The sequence below is a fragment of the Elephas maximus genome, chromosome 5 (genome assembly GCF_024166365.1).
Source record: "Elephas maximus indicus isolate mEleMax1 chromosome 5, mEleMax1 primary haplotype, whole genome shotgun sequence".
NCBI classification, from domain to species: Eukaryota; Metazoa; Chordata; class Mammalia; order Proboscidea; family Elephantidae; genus Elephas; species Elephas maximus.
This window is the reverse complement of record NC_064823.1, coordinates 54679817-54696940: the sequence shown is the minus strand read 5'-3', so window position 1 is coordinate 54696940 and position 17124 is coordinate 54679817. Positions and strand designations below refer to the sequence as shown.

The window sequence follows — 17124 nt, the reverse complement described above, 5'->3', positions numbered from 1 at the left end:
GTAATTTAGCAAAGCTTAATTTTTAAAAAAACAAACTTTAAATTTTTGAAATAATTTCCATGTAGCTTTAGTGTCCTTTTTGCAAAATACAATTAGTTACCCATATCCTACTGGAGTATTGTTAAATGGTAAGTTATAGTGTATCTAACCGGTTTCCATCTTCCTTCAGTACCATCGGTTCCTGATCATATGCCACCTCTTGAAATGGACTAATTCTTTTTGGTATAATGACTCTGTGTATTCCTTCCATCTTCTTTTGATGCTTCCTGCATCTTTTAATATTTTCCCCACAGAATCCTTCACTATTACAACTCAAGGCCTGAATTTTTTCTTCAGTTCTTTCAGCTTGAGGAACTCTGAGCATGTTCTTCCCTTTTGGTTTTCCATCTCTAGCTCTTTGCACATTTTATTATAATACTTTACTTTGTCTTCTCGAGATGCCCTTTGAAATCTTCTGTTCAGTTCTTTTACCTCATCAAGTCTTCCTTTTGCTTTAGCTGCTCAACATTCGAGAGCAAGTTTCAGAGTCTCCTCTGACATCCATCTTGGTCTTTTCTTTCCTTCCTGTCTTTTCAATGAACTCTTGCTTTCTTCGTGTACGATGTCCTTGATATCATTCCACAGCTCGTCTGGTCTTTGGTCATTACTGTTCAATGTGTCAAATCTATTCTTCAGATGGTCGCTAAATTCAGATGGGATATACTCAAGGTCATATTTTGGCTCTCGTGGACATGCTCTGATTTTCTTCAGCTTCAGCTTGAACTTGTGTATGAGCAATTTATGGTCTGTTCCACAGTCAGCCCCTGGCCTTGTCCTGACTGATGATACTGAGCTTTTCCATGGTCTCTTTCCACAGATGTAGTCAATTTGATTTCTGTGTGTTCCATCTGGCGAGGTCCATGTGTATAGTCACCATTTATGTTGGTGAAAGAAAATATTTGCAATGAAGAAGTCACTGGTCTTTCAAAATTCTATCGTTCGATCTCCAACATTGTTTCTATCGTCAAGGCCAAATTTTCCAAATACTGATCCTTCTTCTTTGTTTCCAACTTTTGCATTCCAAATGCCAGTAATTATCAATGCATCTTGATTGCACGTTCGATCAAATTCAGCTGATAAAAATCTTCTATTACTTCATCTTTGGCCCTAGTGGTTGGTGTGTATATTTGAAAAATAGTCATATTAACTGGTCTTCCTTGTAGGCATATGGATATTATCCTATCACTGACAGCATTGTACTTCAGGATAGATCTTGAAATGTTCTTTTTTTTTTTTTTTTGGCTATCAAATGATCCTTTATTGAAATATCTCCTTTTGTAGTTGTTAGCTAGTCGGGCATTCCACAGCACCACTGTTGATGTCATCTATGATGTCATGAGGGTGGTGGCCAACAACACTGCAGCCCACAGACTGAGCAGTCCCCAGGATCTCTTTGATAGTTCCAGAGAGCTCTCTGGCTAAAGATCTGTGTTGCATCTGAGGGGCAATGCCAACAATCTCATCAAAAGTGGTATTTCCACTGTGCTTAATGTTTTTCTGCTTCTTTCTGTCTCTGGGTGGTTCCTTCAGGGCTTTGATGATCAGGGCAGAGGCAGAGGGCACCACTTCAATCTGAGCCTGTCTGTTCTGAATGGTCAGTTTCACCGTAATCCTCAGTCCCTTCCAGTCACCAGTTGCCTTGGCAATGTCATCACCAACCTTTTTTGGAGACAGACCCAGGTGGCCGATCTTGGGGGCTAGAGCACACGTGGCACCAACTTCCCCACCAGTGCACCTCAGGTACACGACTTTGATCTCGTTGGGGTCAAACTTTGGCGGCATGGTGGAGGCACCTGGTGTCGGATGAACCCAGATGCGGGACGACCGAAGAAAGTTGCACCGAGGCCTCCTCCCAGCCGAAAGCCGAGAGGCTTGAAATGTTCTTTTTGATGATGAAAGCAGCACCATTCCTCTTCAAGTTGTCATTCCCATCAGAGTAGACTATATGATTGTCCCATTCAAAATGGCCAATACCAGTCCATTTCAGCTCACTAATGCCTAGGATATCAATGTTTATGCATTCCATTTCATTTTTGACAATTTCAAATTTTCCTAGATTCATACTTCGTACATTCCAGGTTCCGATTATTAATGGATGTTTGCAGCTGTTTCTTCTCATTTTGAGTCATGCCACATCAGCGAATGAAGGTCCTGAAAGCTTTACTCCATCCATGTCATTAAGATTGACTCTACCTTGAGGAAGCAGCACTTCCCCAGTCATCTTCTGAGTGCCTTCCAACCTGGGGGGCTCATCTTCCAGCACTATATCAAACAATATTCCTCTGCTATTCATAAGGTTTTCACTGGCTTTTCAGAAGTAGACTGCTGGCTCTTCTTCCTAGTCTGTCTTAGTCTGGAAGCTCAGCTGAAACCTGTCCTCTGTGGGTGACCCTGAATATGATGGCATCTGAATATGGTGGCATAGCGTCATAGTTGCATCACAGCAATATGCGAGCCCCCACAGTACAACAAACTGACAGACACGTGGGGATCACGTATCTTCAGGACCAATAGTACTGAAGGAAGAAGTCCAAGCTGCTCTGTGAAGGCATTGGCAAAAAACAAAGCTCCAGGAATTGATGGAATATCAATTGAGATGTTTCAACAAACAGATGCAGTGCTGGAGGTGCTCACTCTTCTATGCCAAGATACATGGAAGACAGCTTCCTGCCCAACTGACTGGAAAAGATCAGTATTTATGCTTATTCCCAAGAAAGGTGATCCAACTGAATGTGGAAATTACAGAACAATATCATTAACATCACACGCAAGCAAAATTTTGCTGAAGATCATTCAAAAACGGCTGCAGCAGTATATGGACAGGGAACTGCCAGAAATTCAGGCTGGTTTCAGAAGAGGACGTGGAATCAGGGATATCATTGGTGATGTCAGATAGATCCTGGCTGAAAGCAGAGAATACCAGAAGGATGTTTACCTGTGTTTTATTGACTATACAAAGGCATTCGACTGTGTGGATCCTAACAAATTATGGATAACACTGGGAAGAATGGGAATTCCAGAACACTTAATTGTGCTCATGAGGAACCTGTACATAGATCAAGAGGTGGTTGTTCGGACAGAACAAGGGGATGCTGATGGGTTTAAAGTAAGGAAAGGTGTGCGTCAGGGTTGTATTCTTTCACCATACCTGTTCAATCTGTATGCTGAGCAAATAATACGAGAAGCTGAACTATATGAAGAAAAACGGGGCATCAGGATTGGAGGAAGACTCATTAACAACCTGTGTTATGCAGATGACACAACCTTGCTTGCTGAAAGTGAAGAGGACTTGAAGCACTTACTGATGAAGATCAAAGACCACAGCCTTCAGTATGGATTGCACCTCAACATAAAGAAAACAAAAACCCTCACAACTGGACCAATGAGCAATATCATGATAAATGGAGAAAAGATTGAAGTTGTCAAGGATTTCATTTTACTTGGATCCACAATCAACACCCATAAAAGCAGCAGTCAAGAAATCAAAAGATGCATTGCATTGGGCAAATCTGCTGCAAAGGACCTCTTTAAAGTGTTGAAGAGCAAAGATGTCACCTTGAAGACTAAGGTGCGCCTGACCCAAGCCATGGTATTTTCAATCACATCATATGCATGTGAAAGCTGGACAATGAATAAGGAAGACCAAAGAAGAGTTGACGCCTGTGAACTGTGTTGGAGGCGAAGAATATTGAATATACCATGGACTGCCAAAAGAATGATCAAATCTGTCTTAGAAGAAGTACGACCAGAACACTCCTTAGAAGCAAGGATGGCAAGACTGCGTCTTACATACTTTGGACATGTTGTCAGGAGGAATCAGTCCCTGGAGAAGGACGTCATGCTTGGCAGAGTACAGGGTCAGTAGAAGAGAGAAAGACCCTCAACGAGGTGGATTGACACAGTGACTGCAGCAATGGCCTCAAGCATAACAATGATTGTGGGGAAGACTCCAGACCAGTCAGTGTTTCGTTCTGTTGTGCATAGGGTCGCTATGACTCGGAACCGACTCCACGGCGTCTAACAACAACAACAACTGACTGGTTTCTGTTGGCCCCTTAGGAAAATGTCCTGGTGATCCATTTTGAACCACTGGGTCCAAAAATGAAAAGCAAAGATACTTCCAATTTGATCTTTGTATTGTGTAAAAACTACCTCTGAAAGATAGTTATTAAAAAAGTTTCATAAAAAGTTTTTAATAACCATATCTTAATATTATCCCACATAAAAATCTTCTTGTGTTGATGACAGAATAAAATCTCTGTTCATGCAATTAATGATACAAGGTTACATGGTCTTCATTAATTAAGGATACAAATCATTAATGATTGAGCTGTGTGCTCAGCCTTGTGCTGAATAGAGATGGGAAAAAATGCCAAATTTGTTCCAAAAGTTTGCAATTTAATATTTATCACTTACAAATTGTAACTCATCTTTTTTTTTTTTTTTTTTTTTTGTCTTTTAACGTTTTTCTTCATGAGAACAATTTTTTTCTACTCGGACTATTTTTTAGTTACAGAGGAAGAATCACATGTTATTAAAATGTTTTTATAACCTCATGTTACCTCTCTGTTCACTGTGTATACCCCACCTTTATATTCCCATCCTTATTTCTCTAAATTTCTGTTTCAGGTAGAGTTCTAAGGTGGCCTCCATTATCTTTGCCCCCTGGTGTTTCTCTTGTAGTTATGTTACTTTACGTGGCAAAAGAATTTTGCAGATGTAATTAAGGCTACTAACTGTTAATTTTACACGTCAATTTGGCTAGGTCATGGTTCCCAGTGGTTTAGCCAAACACTAGGTTAGTTGCTGTTCCACCATGTAATTGATGTAATCACTTTCCATAATGTAATCTAATTGAAATCAATCGGTTAAAAAGGGAGTTTCCTTAGGGTATGTTCTGCTTCCAGACTATAAATAGATACTTTGGCAGAACTCTCTCTCTCTCCACTCTGCACTCTTTCTGTTGTCTGACCTACAGATCTTGACATGCCTGCCACCTGACCTATGGATATATAGATATAGGGCTTGCCAGCCCCTCACAATCCAGTGATCCAGCAGGAGTCTCCAACCTGTTGACTGACCTATAAATTTTGGACAGAACCAATGATATACATATATGTGTATATGTGTGCGTGTATACACATATCTCTATATCTATATCATTCTAGAGAACCTTGACTATGTCTTAGTCAAGGTTCTCTAGAGAAACAGAATCAGTGAGATACATATACATAGTGAAACCTGTGAGAGCCAGAACTTGATGGGACTGCCTTGTTTTTCCGGATCTTGCAAGTTTTCCGCTTTTGACAGGGTGCCGTCTTAACACTTTTCTACAGCTCTCCATTAATTGACTCGATGGCCGTGGGTTTTTTGGTTTCTATTAATGGAAAATATTTGACCTTTTTTTTCTCTGGCAGGTTTTTGCCTTACACAAGTTCTGGCTTTTGAAAGTTATATATATATATATATATATATATATGCTCAGCTGCTAACCAGAAAGTCAGTGGTTCGAACCTACCAGCCACTCTACAGAAGAAGGATGTGGCAGTCTGTTTCTATAAAGATTTACAGTCTTGGAAACACTTTGGGGCAGTTCTACTTTGTCTTATAGGGTCGCTATGAGTTGGAATCAACTTGACAGCAGTGGGCTTGGTTTTGGTTTTTATAGATGTACATTTTTTTAGTGGTATAGTGGTTAAGTGCTAGACTGCTAACTGAAAGGTTGGCAGTTTGAACCCACCAACTGCTCTGCAGAAGAAAGGTGTGGCAATCTGGTCCCATAAAGATTTACAGATTTGGAAATCCTATGAGGCAGTTCTACTCTGTCCTATGGGGTCACAATGAGTTGGAATCAGCTCAATGGCAACAGGTTCGGCTTACATATACATATACACATACATAAACATATATATGGAGCTCTGGTGATGCATCGGTTAAGCACTCAGCTATTATCCAAAAATTACAGCCTAGAAAACCCTGTGGGATAGTTCTATTCTGTCACATGCAGTCACTATGAGTCAAAAATAAACCTAACAGCTCTTAACAACAACACATATATCATATCATATATATCCTATATCACATATATCATTGGTTCTGTTTCTCTAGAGAACCCTGACTGACATACTGATCAGCTGATCTTAAGATAGGGAGATTATCTAGGTGGGTCTTAACTAATCACATGAGCTCTCTAAAAGTATAGGGTTTTCTCTAGCTGATAGCAAAAGTGGAAGAGATACTTTAAGTGTAAGAAAGATTTGATATGCCATTGCTGGCTTTTAAGGTGGAAGGAGCCATATAGCGAGGGTTAGGAGTAGACTCCAGGAGCTAAGAGGGCTCCCAACTGACAACCAGAAAGGAAATGGGGACCACAGTCCTACAATCACAAGGACTGAATATTGCTGACAATCTGAAGGAGGCTGGAAGCAGATTCTTCTCCAGAGCCTCTAGCTAAGAGCCCATTCCATGAGTTTTTTTTGTTTTTGTTTTTTTATGTTTTAAAGCATGAGTTTTTAAAAAATATGTTAACAAAAATCTACCAATTCTTGTGTTATTATTCTTTAAATTTGGAATAGATGTTGAATTTTATAAAATGTCTGTATGCATCTGTAGAGATAATTCTATTTCTCATTTTTTCTGTAATATAGTTGTTATGGATTGAATTGTTTCCCCCCAAGATATGTGTTGGAATCCTAACCCTCATACCTGTGGATATAATCTTGTTAGGGAATACGGTTTTCTTTGTTATGTTAAGTGTAGTGTATGTCCTAAACCTAATCACCTCTGAAATATGAAAAAGAGCAGATTAGACACAGAAGCAAGCACAAACAGAGGGAAGACAGATGCCACATGAATATCACCAAGGAAAGGAGGAACACTGGGGCTACAAAAGCTGAAACAATGATCTTACCCCAAGGCTAACAGAGAAAGAGCCTTCCTCTAAAGCTCATGGCCAGAGTTGGGACTTCTATCCTCCTAAACGATGAAAAGATAGATTTCTGTTCTTTAAAGCCACCCATTTCTGGTATTTCTGTTATAGCAGCACTAGAAAACTACAGTAGTTAATTATTGTCTTCTTAGTGACTGTCCTTGTATATCTGGTATAAATCCAATTTTGAAGTAGACTATTATTGCATTAATGTGCTTGTTGTTGTTAGGTGCCATCAGGTCGGTTCCGACTCATAGCCACTCTATGTACGGCAGAAACACTGCCTGGTCCTGTGCCATCCTCACAATTGTTGCTATGTTTGAGTCCATTATTGCAGCCATGTGTCAATCCATTTCATCGAGGGTCTTCCTCTCTTTTGCTGACTTTCTACTTTACCAAGCACGATGTCCTTCTCCATGCACTGGTCTCCCCTGATAATATGCTCAAAGTACATGAGATGAAGTCTCGCCATCCTCGCTTTTAAGGAGCATACTGGCTGCACTTCTTCTAAGGCAGATTTGTTTGTTCTTCTGGCAGTCCGTGGAGTGGTGTCACTAGAGTCGGTGTCACCCATGTGATAACTCATGGTGTCAACTCTCCCCTACCATGGTCCTCCTCCTATACTAGACCACACAGCATCCTTAGTAATACTTTTTGTACTAATGTTACTTATAAATCGTGACTTCCACATATCAATCTTTCTTATCTTTTAATTGCTACTTTATTTCAAAAAAAGTTATTGATAGCACCAATGACTGCCCTGACAGGGAACACAACAGAGAATCCCTGATGGAGCAGGAGAAAAGTGGGGTGTAGACCTCAAATTTTAGTGAAAAGACCAGACTTAATGGTCTGACTGAGACTGAGGGGACCCCAGAGGTCATGGGCCCTAGACTTTCTGTTAGCCCAAAACTAAAACCATTCCTGAAGCCAACTCTTCGGACAAAGATTAGACTGGACTATAAGACATAAAATGATACTGGTAAGGAGTGAGCTTCTTAGCTCAAGTGGACACATGAGGCTATGTGGGCAGCCCCTGTCTGGAGGCGAGATGAGAAGGCAGAGGAGGACAGGAGCTGGTTCAATGGACATGGGAAATACAGGGTGGAGAGAAGGAGTATGCTGTCACATTGCAGGGAGAGCAACTATGGTCATATAACAATGTGTGTATAAGTATTTGTATGAGAAACTGACTTAAACTGTAAAAAAAGAAAAAAGAAGTTATTGATGTAGGTTCACAAATACTAGTTACCACAAGATAGTAGCCAAAACACCAGAAAATTCGACAAAACCTACAACTATGAAAACACCGGCAGCAACAAAAACAACAGCCTGTGCTTGTAGAGTGTGCAGACGAAACCACGTGATTCGAAGTGTCATTGAAATTGGGTAATGATGACAGGTCTGATCAGAGGGCATTAGAAGGTTCTAAAAGTAAACTAGCCTAGAGTTTTAGCCTTGTAGATACATTGATACATGTAAGCTGGGCTTATGAAAAATGTTTTTGTTGTTATAACTGTTGTTTTTAGGTGCAATCAAGGCAGTTTCAACTCATAGCGACCCTATGTACAAAAGAATGAAACACTGCCCAGTCCTGCACAATTCTCATGATCCTTGCTATGTTTAAGCCCACTGTTGAAGCCACTGTGTCAGTCCATCTCATTGGGGATTTTCCTCTTTTTCACTGACCCCCCGTACTTTATCAAGCATGGTGTCCATGATGTCCATGCCGTATCTCCTTGTTCTGTCCAAACGACTGCCTCTTGGTCTTTGTACAGGTTCTGCATAAACACAATTAAGTGTTCTGGAATTCTCATTCTTTGCAATGTTATCCATAATTTGTTATGATCCACACAGTCGAATGCCTTTGCATAGTCAATAAAACACAGATAAACATCTTTCTGATATTCTCTGTTTTCAGCCAAGATCCGTCTGACATCAACAATGGTATCTCTCGTTCCACGTCCTCTTCTGAATCCAGCTTGAATTTCTGGCAGTTCCCTGTCAATGTACTGCTGCAACCTTTTTTGAATCATCTTCAGAAAAATTTTACTTCTGTGTGATATTAATGATATTGTTTGATAATTTCCCCATTCTATTGGATCACCTTTCTTTGAAATGGGCACAGATACGGATCTCTTCCAGCCGGTTGGCCAGGTAGCTGTCTTCCAAATTTCTTGGCATAGACGAGTGAGTGTTTCTGGATTCTAATTGCTAATATTTTAGTTAAGACTTTTGCATTGATACATGTGAGATTATCCTGTAGCTTTCCTTTGTGGTGCAAGTTGTATCAGTTATATTAAACCTGATATTAATACGCCTATCCCGCTTATCTTGTGCTTATTGTTTGCATGGCATATTTCTTTCCATTTATTTGTTTTCAACCTATCTGTGTCTTTATAGTTCATCTCTTATAGATAGTATATGAGAGTTCCTGTGTGGCATAAAAGGTTAACATGCTCAGCAGCTAATTGAAAGGTTGGAGGTTCAAGTACACCCCAAGGCACTTCAGAAGAAAGGCCTGGTGATCTACTTCTGAAAAAAAATCAGCAGCGGGTACCAGGGGTGGGAGGGAGGGGCCAAAGGGGATTAATGATAATGGAAAGATTGCATTAAGTGTCGGGGTTGTACAGCCGATTATTGTAATTGCTGTCAATAAGAGGTACACCTGTAAGAAGTTGAATTGGCAAAAGATACATTTTACAGCAATGACAAAACAAAAAAGAGTAGCTGGTGAGGCTGCCTATGTACAATCAAACACTACGTGGGATTTGGTTCCTTGGTTTGGAGGTTTAGGGTCATGGTTTCATGGAATATATCACCTGATTGGCCTAATAGGTGTTTAGTCCTTCTGTTCTACCTCCTAGATTGGTGCATAGTGCCTGGGGACTTAAAAGTTGGCAAGCCGCCATCCAAGGCACAATGAGTGGTCTCTACTCACCTGGAGCAATGGAGGAAGGACGGTCAGGAATAGGAAGATGATGTGGAATGTACAGATAATTGCCTCCAGGAACAACTGCCTCCTTTGCCAACAGACCAGAAGTGATGGTACCCAGCTATGATTACTGAACATTTGATCAAAGATTCTATAGAAGAATCCTGAACAAAAGTGGGAAAATGCAGAACATAATTTCAAATTCTCGTGGACTCCAGACTTTCTGGAGCAATGGAGGCTGAATGGACCCCTGAAACTATTGCCCTGAGATAATCTTTAAACCTTAAATCAAAAATATCCTCTGAAGTCTTCTTAAAACCAAATAATTGTTTAGCTTAACTAGTAAAAAAAAGTCTGACATTATGCTCTTTTAAGAGCTATCTATATAGGATCAAAGTGACAACAGCAACTTGAAAGATTAGATAGGAACATTAAGGGGCAGTGAGTTTGTTAATGGGGGAGGAACAACTCTAAAAAGGAGGGTGAGAATGGTTACACAACTTGAAGAATGTAACCAATGTTACTGAATTGTACATGTAGAAACAGTTGAATTGCTGTGTGTATTCTCAATAACAACAACAGAAAAAAAAACCTATAGAAATGACCTAAGTACACATCAGCAGATGAGTGGATAAACAAAATGTGGTACTTACATGCAATGGAATAATATGCAGTCATAAAGAATAATGATGAGTTCTCAAAATATATTATAATGTGGATGAAACTCGAGTACATCATGAGTGAAATAAGTCAATTACAAAAGGACAAATACTGTATGATCTCATTATTATAAAAAGAATAGGTATACACATGGTTTCATGAGACATCTAAGTCAATTGGCAAAATAAAAACTATTAAGAAAACATTCTGCATCCCACTTTGAAGAGTGGCATCTGGGGTCTTAAATGCTAGCAAGCAGCCATCTAAGATGCACCAATGAGTCTCAACCCACCTGGATCAAAGGAGAATGAAGAACACCAAGGACACAAGGTAATTACGAGCCCAAGAGACAGAAAGGGCTACATGAACCAGAGACTACATCATCCTGAGACCAGAAGAACTAGACGGTGCCCGGCCACAACCGATGACTGCCCTGACAGGGAACACAACAGAGAACCCCTAAGGGAGCAGGAGAACAGTGGGACGCAGACCCCAAATTCTCATAAAAAGACCAGACTTAATGGTCTGAATGAGACTAGAAGAACCCTGGCGGTCATGGTCCCCAGGACAGGAACCATTCCCAAAGCCAACTTGTCAGACATGGATTGGACTGAACAATGGGTTGGAGAGAGATGCTGATGAGGAGTGAGCTACTTGCATCAGGTGGACACTTGAGACTATGTTAGCATCTCCTGTCTGGAGGGGAGATAAGAGGATAGAGGATGTTAGAAGCTGGCAAAATGGTCACGAAAAGAGAGACTGGAAGGAGGGAGCAGGCTGTCTCATTGAGGGGAGAGTAATTGGGAGTATGTAGTAAGGTGTATATAAGTTTTTATGTGAGAGACTGACTTGATGTGTAAACTTTCACTTAAAGCATAATAAAAATTATTTTTAAAAATGTGGAAAAAAAAGAATAGGTATACATACTGAAACCAATGTTCACTAGTGATTAAAAGGGATAGGTGGGTGGGTGTGTGCATAGAAGGTCAGTAAGTGTCTAGAGAGTAGAAACTTGTTATTTTGGAGGATGGGAAATATAACAACAAATGTGTGTGAAGAATGCACAGCTTGACCAAGTTAAATGATGTGACTAAAAAGTATGCAAGAATAAAAGGATGTTTTTTGGTAAATGCTAGGATATATACAACTGTGCAACAACTTAATGATAGAAGTGTGAACACACGCGTGTGTGCCTAAGCGTACAATTATATAGGTATGCATCTGTGTGTATATAGGTGGGCATATATAGATGTATCTATATGCAGGGGTATATATATATATATATATATATATTTTATCTTTCTTCCGAGGAGGGGCTGATGGGTTTGAACCACCGACTCTTTAGTTAGCAGTGGGCACTTAACCACTGCACTTAACCCTGATGATGCAGTGGTTAAGTGCCCACTGCTAACTAAAGAGTCGGTGGTTCAAACCCATCAGCCCCTCCTCGGAAGAAAGATGTGGCAGTCTGCCTCTGTAAAGATTACAGCCTTGGAAACCCTATGGAGCAGTTCTACTCTGTCCTATAGGATGTCTATGAGTTGGAATCGACTCGATGGCAACAGGTTTGGTTTTTGGTTTGTTTATATACGTAAATGTATGCATCCCTATATATTCATATACACATATACACAATAAAGCGCATGGGGGGCACAAACACAGATACTTATTAAAGATCTCGCAGAATTAGTTTACAGGGTCTGAAGACTTAGAATCGTAGTTTCATGGGAAAACTCAACTGGCATACATAGTACATAAAGTTTTTGTTTTACATCCCAGTTTGATGAGTAGGTCTAGGATCTTAAAAGCTCGCAAGCAGACCTCTAAGATACACCCATTGGTCTTTTCACACCTGGAGTAAAAGAGAATGAAGGAAACCAAAGACTCAGAGAATAAACTAGTCCACAGGATTAACAGTCTACACGAACTACAACCTCATCTACCTTGAGACCAGAAGAACTAGATGGTGCCTGGCTACCACCACCGACCATTCTGATCAGGGCCACAATAGATGGATTCTGATAGCATGGGAGTAAAATGTAGAACAGAACTCAAAATTCTTAAAAAGTCCAGACTCACTGAGCCAGTTGAGACTAGAGGACTCCCCGAGACTATCACCCTGAGATAGTCTTTAAACCTTGAGCCGAAACTATTTCATGAGGTCATCTTTTAGCTAAATAACAGATTCGCTCATAAAATAAACAGTATCACCCATGAGTACTGTGCTCCTTTAAAAATCATCTATATGAGAACAAACAGTCAACACTTAGACTCTAAAGCAAAGATGAAAAGGCAAGGGGGCAGGGAAACTAGATTACTAGAAACAGAACAATCAGAATGGAAATAATGAGAAAGTTGACACACTGTGTAAAATGTAACCAATTTCACTGAACAAATTGTATAAAAATTTGCTGTGAAAACTTTCACCAAAAACACAATAAAATAATATTATTTTAAAAAAAGAAATTGAAAACCCCTATGGAGTGCAGTTCTATTCTGAAACATGGGATCACCATGAATTGGAATCAACTCAACAGCAACAGACTGATTCAAGGTCCCAGGGTGGTACACATGGTTTGCATTGGGCTACTAACCTAAAGGTTAGTGTTTCAAACCCACCCTCTGGCACCACAAAAGAAAGGCTTGGCAATCTGCTTCCATAAAGGTTACAGCCAAGAAAACCCTATGTAGCAGTTCCACTGTGTAACACACGGAGTCGCCATGAGTCCAAGTCAACTTGATGCCAATGGGCTTGATTTTTTAAGTCAGTTTAGGCCTCATTGAACAATTACTTGAAGGAGGGTGAAGGAAAGTGTCATATGGGAAAGAGGATTCCAGGCAGAGGAAAAAGGAATGCAAAGGTCTTGAGGCTGGTATATTCAAGAAACATCAAGGGGACAAGAGTGGCTGAAATAGAATGAGCAAGGTAGACAGTACTAGGAGATATGAGATCAGTGAAGTAATGGGGGCCAGATCATGTAGGGTCTTGTAGGTCATTGAAAGAACTTTCGATTTTAGTATAAGAAATAAAGAGCTATCACAGTGTTTTGAGCAGAAGCATTATATTTTTTAAAGGATCATGTTAAAGGATTATTCTGGCTGTTTGTGTCAACAGAATATAGAGGATCAAGGGTGGATGTAAGGAGACAAGTTAGAAGGTGAAGCTAAGCCTTACTGAAGTGACTTTAAGCAAAAATTAGAGAAAGAAAATGGATACAATAAGTAAAGACAACTGTTTTTGAATCCCTTTGCTGAAAATAGGAGCAGAGAATTAATTCAAGCAAGTGTTTTATTTTTTAAGATGATGATGGAAATGACCCAATTGAGATAAAAACATGGGCGATCCCCCAAAACCTGGGATTCTAAACTCTAGGAGAAAAAAGACAACAGTGAAAGGGAAGGGAGGGAAAAGAAAATGAAAGATACAAGGGGCTACTGGAGAGCAAAGTCACTGAGAAGACTTTTGTGAGATATTATTTACGAAAATACTATCTATGAAAAAACAATTTCCCTCTGGCAAGTTTGAAAGTAGTTTGGCGTATCTCCATCCACATAGCAAATGCTCCAATTATGTGCCGGGAGAGAATGGTGTCCAGCAGAGGTGAATGAGGGTTTGTCAGTCTTTCCCTTCCCTCCCTGGGGGAGCTACTGTTGAGTCCCTAATTCGCAATACCACCATTTCTTCCTTTTGTTCTTGATTTTATTCTCTGGTAAAATGGATGTGGCTTATCTTAACATTTAAATCCTCCCCATATCCAGGGCACATGCTGTCTGTTCTTAATTGACTTTAATTTTATAAACTCCACAGGTAGAACTAAATGGGTGGGTTATTTGCCTGCAAACCATTCTGTAAGAGAAAATATGATCAGATTTCTCAACTTCTGCAAAGATATTTTGGGCCAAATAATTCTTGATTGTGGGTAATAATTCTGGTGCATTGTAGGACGTTTAGCAGCATTCTTGGCCTCTACCCACTAGATGCTAATGGCATCCCCATCTCACTTATGACAGGTAAAAATCTCTCTAGATATTGTCAAGGTCCTTTGCTGTTAGTTGCAGTCAAATCAGCTCCAACTCATAGCAATCTTGTGTATAACAGAATGAAACACTGCCCGGTCCTGTGCCAACCTCACAATTGTTTGAATGTTTGAGCCGATTGTTGCAGCTACCATGTCAATCCATCTCATGGTGGGGTTCCTTTGTTTTCCCTGACCCTCTACTTTACCAAACATGATGTCCTTTTCTAGTGATTGGTCTTTCCTGATGTCATGTTCAAAGTAAGGAAGACAAAATCTCACCATCCTCTCTTCTAAGGAACACTCTGGCTGTACTTCCTCCAAGACTGAGATTTCAGACTAAGACAGAGCTTCCAGACAAAAATAGACTAGGAAGAAAGGCCTGGGGTCTACTTCCAAAATTAGTCAATGAAAATCTTATAGATAATAACAGAACATGGTCAGGTATGGTGCTAGAAATGTCCCCTCAAGGACAAAAATATCACCTCTAGTTGAGAACCACTGATTCTACATGTAAAATTTTTCAAAGCATTATAAATACATCTTAATGGTGCCTAATGATAATACATGAAATAAAGCTGGCTATTTATTACCCATATCTTTATCTGAGCTTTTGTTGTAAATATCATTGTTAACAGAATTCTCAAAATGAACATTATGGATCTAGTATGAGACAATAACTTCACCCTCATTTTAACAACTAGTGCCTCTCTACACATGATGGCCTGAGGTAAATGAAGGAATGAGAATGGGTAGACTACAGAAATTTAAAATACCATTGGTAAGATTTCACCTCAACCATCATGTGATTTTTTTTTTTTAATCAACAGATTCCTGATAACCTAATATTGGCCTTATCTGATTGAGTCCTCCATAAATATATACTACTTATGTTCTAGTCGTATGTAAGTACATTGCTCTGACTTCGAGCTGTCAAAAAACTAGGGCCAGAATAGTGCATTCAAGCTTGAAAAACATCACCACCAGAATATAAGACAGTACAAAGTTACGGTAGTTAAGATAGTGAGGGATTCACATAAGGATATTCAAATAGACCAATGGGAGAGACAAGTCAGAAATAGACGTGATTTATGACAAATACATCAATGCAAGTCTGTAAGGGAAAGAGTGAACTTTTCAATAATTGATGTTAGAACAATTAGATATTTTCTGGAGCAAAATGAAACTTGAACACTAGCACACATGATATACAAAAATTAATTTGAGATGTATCACAGCTCTAAATGTGTAAGGTAAGACAATAAAGCTTTTAGAGTAAAACAGGAGAATTTCCTGAAGACAATCTTAAAAAGAACAACAGGACTAATCATAAAAGACTAATTTCATTAAAATTAAGAACTCTAGTCATTGGAAGACATTACTGAGGAAGTCAAAAAGCAAATCATAGACTTAGAGAAGATTTTCAAGGTACATGTGTTCAATAAAGGACTCACGTCCAAATCAGTAACTCTAGCTCACTGCCGTCAAGTCCATTCCAACTCACAGCAACACTCACTATAGGATAGGGTAGAACTATCTTTACGGAAGCACACTGTCACATCTTTCTCCCACAGAGCAGCTGGTGGATTCAAACTGCAGACCTTTGGACTAGCCCAAGCACTTTAAGCACTATATCACCAGGACTCCTTAAATCAGTAAGAAAATGACAAATAATCCATTTTTTAAAAAACGGGCAAAAGACTTGAACAGGTATGTCACAAAGACGCTATTCAAATGGCCAATAAAAAGGTGCTCAATACAATTATTTGTCACCAAAATAATTAAAACTACAGTAATATACCTCCCAGATAGGCTAAAATTGAAAAGATTGTCATTATCAAATGTTAATGAGAATTTATAGGAAACGAAAATTGGAAATTTCATATATTGTTGATGGGAAGGTAAATTAGTTCAACTGCTTTGGAAAACTGTTTGGCAATGGGAAATTTGATGGTACGATCTACTAAAATGAAGCATAGACTACTTTATGGCCCAGCAATTCTATTCCCAAGAGAAATGAGTACACCTGTCCACCAAAGTATATGTTTAAGGATGTTCATAGCAGCGTTATTCTTAACTGTAAAAAACTGGAAGCCACCCAATGTCCATCAATAGAATGAATAAATTGTGGTACAGTCTTACAATGGAATACTACACAGCAATAAAAAATAAATCATCGATTCTTACAACCAAATGGACAAATCTTTCATTGTATTGAACAAAGAGGCCAGACACAAAGTACATACTGTATGTATATGAAGTTTAATAAGATCAGGCAAAACTAATGAATAAGGATAGAAGTCAGAATAGTGGTTACCTTTTGCAGGGGGTATTGACTAGAAAGGGTCATGAGGAAACCTTCTGGAGAGATAGGAATGTCCCATAAATTGATATGGATGGTGGTCTGATGAGTTATCTAGGAGGTAGAGACAACTCTTTTAAGGAGTTCTGCTGCAAAGCAGAGAATCGGGGCAGCTGCTGGCAGAGGAAGAGGGGTTAGGATTAGCTTTCTAGATGGTAAATTATGTAAATTTGCCCTCACTTTG

General features: G+C 39.5%; 1 protein-coding gene across 1 annotated transcript; it reads right to left on the bottom strand.

Annotated features, from left to right (window-relative positions):
- Positions 1 to 1264: 1264 nt before the first annotated feature.
- Positions 1265 to 1962, bottom strand: LOC126076949 (60S ribosomal protein L12-like). The gene has a single exon (XM_049885673.1). It carries the CDS (start codon positions 1945 to 1947, stop codon positions 1324 to 1326), a length of 624 nt encoding a protein of 207 aa, XP_049741630.1. The 5' UTR covers positions 1948 to 1962; the 3' UTR covers positions 1265 to 1323.
- Positions 1963 to 17124: the final 15162 nt, after the last annotated feature.

Coding starts and splice junctions, on each gene's coding strand:
- LOC126076949 (XM_049885673.1), bottom strand. CDS start 1,947: ATGGTGCTGCTTTCATCATCAAAAAGAACATTTCAAGCCTCTCGGCTT.